Source organism: Saimiri boliviensis, chromosome 1 (assembly GCF_048565385.1).
Source record: "Saimiri boliviensis isolate mSaiBol1 chromosome 1, mSaiBol1.pri, whole genome shotgun sequence".
Classification (NCBI taxonomy): Eukaryota; Metazoa; Chordata; class Mammalia; order Primates; family Cebidae; genus Saimiri; species Saimiri boliviensis.
In genome coordinates this window covers 175456091-175469472 of record NC_133449.1, presented here as the reverse complement: position 1 = coordinate 175469472, position 13382 = coordinate 175456091, and the positions used below count along the sequence as shown (strand labels likewise).

The following is a 13382-nucleotide window of genomic DNA, read 5'->3' as shown; positions in this document are numbered from 1 at the left end:
AGCTCAATTATTATCAGTTCTATGCTAATGTATGTATTTTAGTCATAGTTATCTAACCAGCATGCAGTAATTGAACCTAAAATGTTCCTAGCAGGCCGGGCATGGTGTCTGATACCTGTAATCCCAGCACTTGGGGAGGCTGAGGCAGAAGGATCACTTGAGGTTAAGAGTTCGAGACTGGCCTGGCCAACTTGGTGAAATCCTGTTTCTACTAAAAATACAAAAAATTAGCCGGGCATGGAGGTGGGTGCCTGTAATGCCAGCTACTCAGGAAGCTGAAGCAGGAGAATTGCTTGAACCCAGGAGGTGGAGGCTGCAGTGAGCCAAGATCATGACATTGCACTTCAGCCTGGGCAACAAGAGTGAAACTCTCGCTCTCAAAAAAAAAAAAAAAGTATAGACGTATAAAACACTGTTCTTGTCCACAAGTTGATTTTAGTCTAGTTCAAGACACATTTAGTAAAGAGACAACATGTAATTTAAACAAATTTTTGAAAACCTATTTCCAAAAGGTTCATTAAATTCAGATATGACAGCTAATTACCTCATACTTTTATACTAATCATTTCCCAGATTTTAAAGTAGTTGAATGTTTACTTCATAAGGCACCCTAAAGTCTATAGAAATAAAACTTCAGGCTGGGCATGATGGCTCACGCCTGTAATCCTAGCACTTTGGGAGGCTGAGATGGGTGGATCACCTCAGGTCAGGAGTTCCAGACCAGGCTGACCAACATGGTGAAACCCCACCTCTACTAAATACAAAAAAATTAGCCAGGTGTGGTGGCATACAATCCCAGCTACTTGGGAGGCTGAGGCAGAAGAATGACGAACCCAGGAGGCAGAGATTGCAGTGAGCCGAGATTGTACCATTGCACTCCAGCCTGGGCAACAAGAGCAAAAGTCGATCGCAAAAACGAACAAAACAAAACCAAAACCTCAGATGAGTCTCCTTCTTAGAGTGTTGTAATGAACGGGAGTTTGTAACTTTTATGTGTCATGTTGTGAATAGCTGTGGTTGGGGTGGTCACTGGCAGGAGGTCACTACTGTATCTCAGAATGGTACATTATTTCCATTTCACAAATGAGCACGCTGAGGCGTAGAGAGTTAGATAACTTGACCAGGTTACACAGATTGTAAGTTGAAGCTGGGATTTGAATTCACCTGTATACTTATAAAAACAATGTAAGGAAAACTCTGGTGAGTCCATCTCTTATAATAACTAACATTTAAGTAATTACTATAGAGTGCCAAGTACTGTTTTAGATGCTTTACTTAGACTATTTTGTTTAAATATCCTCATTTTAAAGAATAAACTGTCTGGGCACAGTAGCTCATGCCTATAATCTCAGCACTTTGAGAAGCTGAGGCTGGTGGATTGCTTGAGTCCCAGGAGTTCGAGATCAGCCTGGTTAACAAGGTGAAACCATGTCTTTATTAAAAATAGAAAAAAAATTAGCTGGGCAGGGTGGTGTGTCCCTGTAGTGCCAGCTACTTGAGGCACTGAGGTGGGAGAATCATCTGAGCCCAGGAGTTGAGGCTGCAGTGAGCTGTAATTGTGCCACTGTGCTCCAGCCTAGGCAATCAGAATGAGACAGTCTCAAACAAAAGAAAAATACCTGAGGCTGTCAATAATTTGCTCTCATTCATGCAGCTTCCAGTGACTGGACCAGGCTTTAAATTTACTCCAAAACATCTATGTGGGATGGCACCCTGCCCTGCCTCTGCACCATGGCCCAGCTACATGGGATTCTTCTGGAGGGAAATGTGGAGCAGAGATTCCCTGGAGAGGGGGTTGAAGCATACAGAAGAGGATCAGTCTCGAAATGCTGGTACTGTCAGGAGTGGGGACTCATGCCTGGAATCCTAGGATTGCTTCAGTGAGCTGTAATTGTGTCACTGCACTCCAGCCTGGGTGAGATAACGAGATCATGTCTCAAAACCCCAAAATCAGAAAAACAAAACAAAAACACGAGTAGTGTTGAGGGAAAGTGAAAAGGGGAAGGAAGTGATTGACCAGCTAAACAGCCTAAGTATGGCATCCACTACAGAGGATGTGGCCAGTAAATCTTTGCTAAAAGACTTAAATCCTATTAATTGTGGAGCTACACGTGTGGGCAGGCAATTCACAGCCTCTGTCAGTGGACATCATTTCCCTGGGCCCTAGCATCTGCTGTTGTTTTTTCGACTAGATATGAATGATCAAATTTATTTTTTTGAGATGGAGTTTTGCTCTTGTTGCCCAAGCTGTTGGGCAGTGGCCCGATCTCGGCTCACTACAACCTCCGCCTCCCAGGTTCAAGAGATTTTCCTGCCTCAGTTTCCTTAGTAGCTGGGACTACAGGCATGCACCACCATGCCTAATTTTTGTATTTTTTGTAGAGATGGGGGTTTCACCATGTTGCCCAGCCTCATCTCAAACGTTTGGGGTCAAGCGATCTGTCTGCTTCAGCCTCCTAAAGTACTGGGATTACAGGTGTGAGCCACCTCGCCTGGCCAGTAACTAGATCTGAGATGCCACAGTTTCATACGGCGGTATTAAGAAAGGAAAATGATGAAAGCAAATTTACTGAAAACAATGAAGGTTCACTTGTTAACTCACATCCACCAGTTCATTTTTCAGTTCTTTAATGGGAAAATCTGATTAGTTTTCATGATCATAAACTCAATGTAAATGTCAGAAGTACAACTTTTAATTCTTTAGTGACATTTGATCAGGATCCCCAGTGTGATTCCTCCCAAGTTTTGCTTTTGAAATGGTTACATCTTTTTTTTTTTTTGAGACAGTCTTGTTCTGTCGCCAGACTGGAGTGCAGTGGTGCGATCCTGGTTTACTGCAGCCTCCACCTCTCTGGTTCAAGCAATTCTCCTGCCTCAGTTTCCTCAGTAGCTGGGCTTACAGGTATGCACCACCACACCCAGCTAATTTTTGTATTTTTTGTAGAGATGGGGTTTCACCATTTTGTCCAGGCTAGTCTTGAACTCTTGGCGTCAACTGATCCACCTGCGTCATCCTTCCAAAGTGCTGGGATTAGAGGTGTATGCCACCGCACCGGCGAAATGGTTACATTTTGTCAAATGGGCACATGGGAAGAAGGTAGGTGAGGACAGAAGCCCATGAATTTTAGGCTGCTTTGAGGCAAAATGCTTTATTTTTTCTAGGTTCATATGTATGGACTGCTAACAACTGCTAAGCTGAAGTTAAATGGACTATTGTTCTTTAAAAAAAATATTTTGCTATATCCTCTGCTTATTAATTTGCTTAACCTTTTTTTTCTTTTGAGAAGGGTGAGGGACAGGGCATTTTGCTGTTGCTGGAATGCAGTGGTTCGATTTTGGCTCACTGCAGCCTCCCAGGCTCAAGCCATCCTCCCATCTCAGTCTCCTGGGTAGCTGGGACTACAGGCGTGCACTAGCACGCCTGGCTTATTTTTGTATTTTTAGTAGAGATGGGGTTTTGCCATGTTAGCCAGGCAGCTCTTGAATGCCTGGCCTTGTGATCCTCCTGCCTTGTCCTCCCAAAGTGCTGTGATTACAGGTATGAGCCACCAGGCCCAGCGTGCTTAAACTGTTTTTAGTTAAAAAGAATACAAATGAATAGTCTTAATACGCTTTAAAGGGTGATTTTCATAGTATGTCAATTACATCTCAAAAAAGAAAAGACAAAAAAAAGTGATTCCTCCCAAAAAATGATACAAGAGAAGATTCACCTAAATCTGTTCACAGCTGTCTGCAGAGTGCCTACTGTGTGCTGAGCCTGGGGATACAGGACACCGGCACGTTTGAGAGGGGATTACAGGCCGGGTTTCCACACCCTTTGGTCCAGGCAAATGTAGTTGAGCCACCTGGCTCAAGGACTTGGCAGCTGCGCGATGACTGAACAGAGCCTACGTTCGAACCCACGGCTGCAAGACTTACGATCCCCCGACGGGAACTGCCGTGGTTCATTGCCCCAGAGAGTGCTGAATGAAAACAGACGGGGTGGCTCCGGAGCACCCGCCGCTCTTGTGTCCCTGCCCAGGCTCGCGACATTCTCCCGTCCGCGCACACGGCGCGCAGCGCCGCCCAGCGGGGAGCCCAGCTCGGTGCCAGCGCCCGCGAAGCGGAGGCGGCCGGTGCCTGAAGGCGGGACAAGGTTCCTTCCCGCGCAGGGAGGACCGGAGGCAAGGCCAGCACGCGCCAGCCGGCCTGCGTCCCGGGCACAGACGCGACAGGCTGGCACCGGGCGGGGGCTGCGCGCGGCAACGCGGCCTGCGGCAGTGGGGAGCGCAGAGTCCACCTAGTGGCCAAGGGCTATGGCGACCGCTGAAGCTCCTGAGGGCCTTCGGGGTCCGCGCTGCGCCTCGCGGGACGGCTGGGCGCTGCCCGCACTGCCTTCGGCTCCGGGCCGGCCACGCAGGGAGACTACTGGGTGGCGGTAGCTGGGCGGGGCCGGGTCGGGGGCGGCTGTGGGCTGCAGGCAGGCAGTGCGCGGGGCAGCCCTCAGCGGACAGCCATGGCGGCTGCGCTCTGGGCGTGGGGGGCGACGCGGCGCGTGTTGTCGGAGCTCCGAGACCGGAGGCTGGGGCGTGCGGCCATGGTGAGTGTCGAGCGGCCGCGGGGGCGGGGGCTGGGGGGCAGCGCGAGGCCCGGCGGTGTCGGCTGAGGGGCCAGCGGGACTGGGGCGGCCGCGGCGTGGGCCGGGCCCTGGGGCTCGGGGGTTGGGTCACCGCGTCCCGGGACCGAGCACCTGCCCGGCTCGCCGCTCAGAGACCGGAGTGTCCGCAGCCTCCGCCACTTGCCTGTTGGCTTAATACGTCGGCCGAAACCTGCGAACTTAGCAACCGGAAACAAACGGGAACGAGTTTTGTTCAACCACAAAAGGCAGACGTGAAAAGTAGTTGCTGAACGATTCGGTGCTCGCTGCCGCTCGCGGTGCTGAGGACGGACGGCGCTGCGGGCCCGGCTCCCTACGGCGGCTTCCTGCTCGCGCTTCACTTCATGGGGAGCCCACTGAGGTTTCGGAGGAGTTATTAATAAATTGTGTTTTTTGGCGACATACTGGCTTTTCTTTCCTCTTCCAAGGGGCCTTCAGTCAGTTTTCCTGCTGTAGAAATTAACAGTTTAGGGTAAATAGGGGGAAAGTTTTAATATGCAGCACCACCTAGTGGGAAAATCATGTGTTAAACTCACCTTGTCCTTTTAAGTGGCCCTTTAACCACCCATTTCGGTTTGAAATGTTTGCTTTGTTTTGTTTTGTTGTTTTGAGACGGAGTCTCGCTGTGTCGCAGAGCCTGGAGTGCAGTGGCACGATGTTGGCTCCCTGCAACCCCCGCCTCCCATGTTTAAGCTATTCCTGCCTCAGCCTCCCGAGTAGCTGGGATTACAGGCGCCCACCACCATGCCCAGCTAATTTTTAAATTTTTAAATTTTTTAATTTTTTTTAAATTTTTAAATTTTTTAGTAGAGACAAGGTTTTGTCATGTTGGCAAGGCTGGTCTCGAACTCCTGACCTCAGATGATCCACCTGCCTCGGCCTCCCAAAATGCTGGGATTACAGGCGTGAGCCATCTCCTCTGGCCTGAACTTCTTCAATAGAAGAAATTTAAAATAGCTCGTAGACGGTGGAAGATTAGCACTCCGCAGCTTCCTGGCCACGAAGGGGAGAACACAAGTTGAATGCTTACTGTCATCTAGGCGTTTCTCCAGGCATACTCTGCCCCAGGTGATAGTGACCCATTAAGATTAGGGCGTTCTGGGAAGGAATGAATCAAAAGACTTGATTTGAGCTCTGCCACGTGCCAGGCTCAATGCTAGGTGTTCTCACATTCAATATCTGTAATCTAAGCGTTTCAAAAAATCTTGGCAGGTAGATATTATAATATCCCCACTGTAGACAGAAGGACCTCAGAATTCAGAAAAGCCATGTTCAGCATCCCACAGCTAAAAGTAACAAAACTAGGCCTTAGATCAAGTTTACTCTCTTCAAATCCTAGTCCCCCTTCACTCCCTGAACAAATTAAGCCCACCACAAGGGGTTCTGCTTGGAATGTGTCCTCATGGGGACCTTTGATGTTATGTTGATGAAGTGGCTCCATTTCTCAGTCCTGGGCATAGTGCCTGCTACTAGGCAGGTGTCTGTTGTGGGCATAAAGTGCGTACATTGATCTTAGTAGGGGATGTGGATGGTCCAGCACTCAGAGAAAACAGCTCGGAGTGTGTTCCACAGACACCAGGTGCCTGCTTCATTGCAGACAGCATGTTTAATGGTTTTCTTTGCAGCTACTCAATGTGGACACACATAATTCTGTTTCTTTTCCAGAATCCTCTTGAGTTGACAAAATAAGCGTTTAATAAGAATTTTAGATTTCTTATAATTGATATATGTGTAAGTGTTTCAGAACTGTCATTGAAAAACTGATGAATGGATATTTTGATTCTTAATAGCAAATGGTTTACTATTCACTATTTATTTATAACTTACTTTTCTTTCTTTCTTTTTTTTTTTTTTTTAAGGGACAGGGTCTCACTCTGTTACCCAGGCTGGAATGTAGTGGTGATCATATCTCACTGCAGCCTCGGACACCTGGTCTCAAGTGATCCTCCCACCTCAGCCTCCCAAGTAGCTGAAACTATGGATCTGCTCCACCACACCCGGCTAATTTTCAAAATTTTTTTGTAGAGCCGAGGTCTCACTGTGTTGCCTAGGCTGGTCTTGAACTCCTGGCCTCAAATGATCCTCCCACCTCAGCCTCCCAAAGTGCTAGAATTATAGATGGGAAACACTGTCCCTAGCCCTAGGAACCTAGTAAAAAAAAAAATTTTTTTTTAAATATGGAGCCTCACTCTGTTGCCCAGGCTGGATAGCTGGGATTATAGGCATGCACCACCATGCCCAGCTAACCTAGTAAGTGGTTTTTAGTAAAAAGCTTTTACATACTTTTGTTTAATTAAAAAGTATCCTCAGCCGGGCATGGTGGCTCGCACCTGTAATCCCAGCACTTTGGGAGGCTGAGGTGGGCAGATCCTTTGAGGTCAGGAGTTTGAAACCAGCCCAGCCAACATGGTGAAACCCTGTCTCTCCTAAAAATTAAAAAAATTAGCCAGGCCTGGTGGCATGTGCCTGTAATTACAGCTACTTGGGAGGCCGAGGCAGAAGAATGGCTTGAACCTGGGAGGCAGAGATGCAGTGAGCTGAGATCACACCACTGCACTCCACCCTGGGTGACAGAGCAAGACTTGGTCTCAGGAAAAAAAGTACTCTCATTCTTTCCTTTTGTTAGTTGTGGGGAAGAATAGCTGACCTAGCAAAGACTAGAAAGCTGGTTCCTTAGTATTTTTTTCTTCATCTTCATAGAATAAGTTGTCTAAAGGTAAAATCTTTTTGCTCTCTTAAAAAATTAGTGATAAAAGATTTTAGGATTTCTGAAGTGGGAGTGAGTTGTAGCTTAATGGCAGAGAATCTGGGGAACGCAGCTTAGCCCATAGTTGCCAGTTGCCCTTTGATGACAAGCCTTCACATTAGTTCATCTTTCTGGGTGACAGCCTCTCCCTCACCAGAGCCTATGGTAACTCTGCAAGTAGGTAAGGCAGGAAGTATTGCCTGGAATGAGAACTCAGCTTTCCTGACTTCCAGTAGAGTGTCCATCTCGTCTCTCTGGCCCCGATGTTTAAAGTTCTTTTGGTTAAAAAAACCAGTAGCATGGGAAGTGTGGGCCTGTTAACCAGCAGAACCTGGGTTTGTGAAAGTCTTCACCAGAGTGAGTAGAAACAGGGCAGACAGTGCACACAAGTGCTTCGGACTGGGCAGTTCTCTGGCCAAACTATGGAGTTTGTCTTACTGGCGCTCTGAAAAAGGGTTTCATAAACTCACTCCACTGAGGTCATGGCTTTTTACCTCAAGTCCAGAGGCTCTGTGGACCCCGAGAAGTTAGATAAAATCCTATGTAAATGCGCATTTGTTTTTTTGCCCTCTAGGTATGGGTTTTCATTAGATGTGACAGGAGATGGTAACTCCCCAGTCGTTAAAACCATTTTTCATTCTTTTGGTTCTCAAAAGACAGACCAAAGCAGGCTAGCTCTGTACAAATAAGCTCCCTCTATGATATGTTTCCTCTGGCCCCCTCACTGCTGCCTCAGACGTTACAATTCAGCTGCTCTGGCTTATTACAGATAGAACAGAGAGTAGTGAAGGCTACTGAGGTGATGTAGGGCCATCCAAAGAGCGATAGACCAGGAGTTTGGAGCCTTGAATTCTAATTCTGGTCCTGCCAGTAGACTTGCCACAAGTCCTGGAATGCTGCAGGGTCCAAGATGGCCAGTGGTAATAGTCAATCTTTGTTGTATCTGTAATAAACCACAGAAGGGCTGGGTGTGGTCACTCATGCCTGTAATTCCAGCACTTGGGAAGCTGAGACAGGTGGATCCCTTGAACTCAGGAGTTCGAGATGAGCCTGAGCAACATGGTGAAACCATGTCTCCACCAAAAATACTAAAAATTAGTTGGACGTGGTGGTGTGCCCCTGTAGTCCCAGTTACTCAGGAGGCTGAGGTGGGAGGATCACTTGGGCCCGGGAGGCAGAGGTTGCAGTGAGTTGTGATTGCACCACCATACTCCAGCCTGACTGACAGAGCAAGACCCTGCCTCAAAAAGCAAACCAACCAACCAGAGAAGCTGAATTGTGAAGTTTGAGGCAGCAGTAAGGGGGCCAGAGGTGACATATCATGGAGGCAGCTTATTTTTCACAGTGCTAGCCTTGCTTTGGTCTCTCTTGCGAGAACAAAAGAATGAAAGGTGGTTAGAATTTGTTGCCTTTCAGATTTTTCTATGACTCTGTTTAAGGTAAGGAGCCATAAGTTTGAGTTTGAGTAAACTTCTACATTTTCAGGTATGAAATGTGTTCTCTTCATAGTCATCAGGCACTCACAGATTGACGGCAGAGGAGAGGAACCAAGCTACACTTGCCCTTAAAGCAGCAGGATGGTCGGAATTAAGTGAGAGAGATGCCATCTACAAAGAGTTCTCCTTCCAAAATTTTAATCAGGTAATTGTTATAAATTCTTGCTAGAGCTATGGTCTATTTTTGTTAACTTAGGCTGTAACTTTTTTTTTTTTTGGATGGAGTTTCATTCTTGCCTAGGCTGGAGTGCAATGGCATGCATGATCTTGGCTCATTGCAACCTCCGCCTCCTGGGTTCAAGCAATTCTTCTGCCTCAGCCTCCCAAATAGCTGGGATTACAGGTATACGCCACCATGCCCGACTAATTTTTTGTATTTTTAGAAGAGATGGGGTTTCTCCATGTTGGTTAGGCTGGTCTTGAACTCCCAACCTCAGGTGATCCACCTGTCTCGGCCTCCCAAAGTGCTGGGATTACAGGTGTGAGCCACCACGCTCGGCCAATTTTTGTATTTTTAGGAGGCAGGGTTTTGCCATATTGGCCAGGCTGGTCTGGAACTCCTGACCTCAAATGATCCGCCCACCTCAGCCTCCCAAAGTGCTGGGATTACAGGCATGAGCCAGCGTGCCTGGCCTAGGCTGTAACTCTTTCTGATTCTCCCAGTTGTCTGGTTCCTTGTAGATCTAGGATTCAGCTCTTCCCTTCTTTAAGAATTCAGTGACAGAGTTACATCCTGTTGACAGTTGCCATCACCCACCTGGGCGATGTTTAGCTCTGGGGAAAGAGGGTGGTTTGTGTTATTTGGAAAACAAATTCTGAAACTACTATTGCTTTGATTTGGTGTTGGTTAGGATATTTAGGTTTCTTTTTTTTTTTTGAAATTTCAATAACAGCGAAAGACAGTGTAAGCTTTTTATTATTGATTGCTATTTTTTGAGACAGGGCCTTGCTCTGTTGCCCAGGCTGGAGTGCGGTGGTGTGACTGCGGCTCACTGCCACCTCGACCTCCTGGGCTCAGGTGATCCTCCCACCTCAGCCTCCTGAGTAGCTGGGACTATACGCGTGTGCCACACCCAGCTCATTTTTGTATTGTTTGGAGAGACAGGATCTGGCTATCTTGCCCAGACTGGTCTCAAATTCCTGGCCTCAAGCGATCTTCCTGCTTTAGCCCCCTAATGTGCCAGGCATATAGGTGCGAGCCACTGTGCCTAAGCTTAAGCTTTCTATATTTATCTGAAGGGGGCATGAATACTGGCTGAGGAAGATATACCTGCTTGACTTATTTTCCTTTACTTTTTCTGGGCTGTTGGTAATTTTTCTTTCTTCCTGCAGTTAAATTTCTAGCTCTAAATCATCTCCCAGGCTGCACCCTTTTCCCTCATTGGGTTATTTTTCTCCAGCCCAGTAGCCAGATCCTGAACCTTGTCTTAAAACCTGACCTCCCTCTTGGAGAGTCAGCTTTAGCAAGGTAACTGTTCCATTAGGGCCCCACCCTGTTTAGAGAGTCATCTCCCATGACTTTCCCTTCCCTTATTACTCCACTGCATTTATATAAGGTAAACGCTTTTGACTATGTTGTTTGTTCAGTTAGTTTGGTAATCCTTTGGACAGATTTATTGTTTTTATTTATATTGGGTGTCGGCATCTAGAAGTCAGAGACCATGTTTGCTTAAATAACTCTCTATTGTACCTAACACAGTTCTGGGTACAAACAGGCATTTGATAAATGCAGACATTGATTACAGTGTTTGCTGGTTTCTAGAAGGGTGTGTGAAGACCAGATTCGCACCAAAGAAACCCGCGGCGTGTTTTCCTAGTAAATGCTGTTGGCTCCGTTGAGTTGCATGCCCGATTCTGTTCTCTATCCATCTGGCTGCCAGCCTTCTGCTGTGAGTCCCCAACTCCTAAGGAAACCTGGACCAAGCAGACTCCCTGTCCCCGCTGCCCCACATGCTCGACAGCTCTTGTCAGGGGCTTAGCACGCTGCGGCTGGTGGCAGGGAATCCCATTGGTACAGTAAGCCTGTGTATAAGCTCTGGGTAGCATTTTCCAAGCTTATTAAAATTCTTACATGTGTACAGCTTGACTTCTTTAAACCTGGCCTAATTTATTGGGCTTGAACATGTGGCTTAAAGTACTTGAGTGGTGTTGCCTCAGGCCCTGCCCGTGAGTCAGTCCTCCAGCACCATTCTGACCTTGCGCTCAGGGTGACCTTCAGCAATGGTAGGGAAGCATACTGGATTGATTGTAACATTATTCACTGGGGCATTTAATTAAGTAGACTCTTTTCTCCATTCACCCAACTTTTAGGAAAAGAGGCAGATGAACCAGCACTGAGATCATATCTGGGGGTCATCAGTTTTCCTGCCAGGCCCCTATGACTTCTGCCTGTACCATGGCTGATGATGGTAACTGATATCCTGACAGTTATCAGTGCCCTCCAGCGAAGCACAACTCGGAACACACCTATAGTCGAACAGGTTGAGCTTCCTGCAGTGAGGGAGAAGGCACACCAAAGGGCACCATGAGGCGCCTCACGAGACGGTGTTGGGAAGCCAGGATAGGATCTGGGCTTGTAGTAGTGATTTGGGGACTTTGCTCTGGATTAGATGCTGTCCGGAAATGGGTACTTCTGTCATTGAGCATTTTAATAAATTATATCTATAGGGAGAGGAGATTAAAATGGTGCCAAAGCTGAAATTGAAGAAGAAGCAATAGTCACTCGTTAGCTGGGAGAGGAGGATGTTTGGTATTTTGTGGATTGTACAAAGTTCGTTTTGTCTGTGTTCAGATATTGCAGAGTGGTCTTGTTGTGGTCTTCATCCATCATGGTCAGAGTGGCCTTTTTTGATGTTGATGCTGATATTGAAAAGGAGAACACCAGGGACTGGCTGATAGTACCAGGCCAGCGTCCAGGGATTAGGAGTTGCTTTTCTCTTACTCACAACTGGTGAGTAGGGTAGTGACCCTCTGGCACCGACAGGTCCTCATTCATCTTTCATCTAGGACAGAAAAGCCATTTAAAAAAAAATTGTAACAACAGCATAACATTAAATAGGATGGTGTAAATAAAAAAAATTTCCAATCCCAACTACTTTTATTTTTCTCTGTTCTCTTTTGGTCTGTCTCCATGGGTATATTTGTTTTCCAAGTATGCCAGAGCATGCCAGTTATACATGTGGTTAAGTTTTATTTTATTTATTTATTTTTAGATGGGGTCTTGCTTTGTTGCCCAGACTGGAGTACAGTGGTGCGATCTTGGCTCATTGCAACTTCCACCTTCTGGGTTCAAGCGATTCTCCTGTCTCAGCCTCTCTAGTAAGCTATAGGCGCATGTCACCCAGCTACAGGTGCGCGCCACCACACCTGGCTAGTTTTTTGTATTTTTAGTAGAGACGGCATTTCACCATGTTAGCCAGGATGGTCTCAAGCTCCTGACCTTGTGATCCGCCCACCTTGGCCTCCCAAAGTGCTGGGATTAAAGGCGTGAGCCACCACACCCGACCACCATGTGGTTAAATTAAAAAAAAAATTAAGTTTATCATAAAACATTCATTAATTAAACAAAAATTTATTAAGCATTTTCTGTATACTACGTACTACTCTAACCTCATGTTGTTTCCATCCCAGTGGGAAGATAGACAATAAACAGATGAATAGGAAATGTAATTTCAGCTAGTGATGAGTACCATGGAGAATAAAGTAGGGTACTGGAATAGAGAGGGGTGGAGGCACTCTTGGAGGTGGAGTGGTCTGGAAAGGCCTTTCTGGGGAGGGGATCTCTGAAGCCTGACTAATGTGAAGGAGCTCAGCACGTGACGATCCAAGGGAAGAGCTTTCCAGATGGGGAGAACAGCAGGCACAGAGTTCCTGAAGCCGAATGACCTTGGCATGATTGAGCCAGAAGCAGAAGGCCAGTGTCCTGGAGTGGAGCAGGAGATGAGATGAGGGGAAGGGTCAGAGCATGGGGACCTTTTTGGCATGGTGAGGAGTTCAGATTTTATTCTGCAAAGGAAAGCTACTGGAGGATTTCAGGTGGAGAAGTGTCATTCTGTGGCTGTGTTCTAAAAAACCACCCTGCTGTTCTGCTGAGAATAGGTGGCAGGAAGGTCAGACTGGAAGCAGGCAGACTCTGTAGAACACTGTTGCAGACATCGAGGCCAGAGACGATGGGGGACTTACGGAGGCAGCAGTGGGGGTGGAGAGAAATGTCGGGTTCCTCATATTTTGAAAGCAGAATAATCTAGACTTGCTGAATGATTGGATATGGGGAAGGGGAGGGTCAAGGACAGCACCAAGGCTTTGGTTTAAGCTATAGAGTAAAGGGTAGTGCCACTGGTGCCATTCACCGAGCTGGGGAAGATGGGGTGCTCAGATGGATACAGATATTTGGAGATTACAAGTACAGATTTTTCAAGGGATTCTCCTAGCATAGGTGGATGAAGTAGCCATAGGTGTCAGTTGCTCTTAGCCTCCTCTTTCCACCCTTGGTGGCACAGTGTGT

At 47.0% G+C, this 13382-nt stretch overlaps 1 protein-coding gene across 2 annotated transcripts in view; it reads left to right on the top strand.

Annotated features, from left to right (window-relative positions):
- PCBD2 (pterin-4 alpha-carbinolamine dehydratase 2) overlaps positions 1-13382 on the top strand; it is a 55332-nt gene continuing 41950 nt past the window's right edge. For both annotated transcript variants that reach the window (XM_039467378.2, XM_074381425.1), the window contains exons 1-2: positions 1-4579; positions 8892-9023. In XM_039467378.2, coding sequence (XP_039323312.1) covers positions 4496-4579; positions 8892-9023 — 216 coding nt within the window. In that variant the 5' untranslated portion in view covers positions 1-4495. The remainder of the gene's footprint in view (positions 4580-8891; positions 9024-13382) is intronic.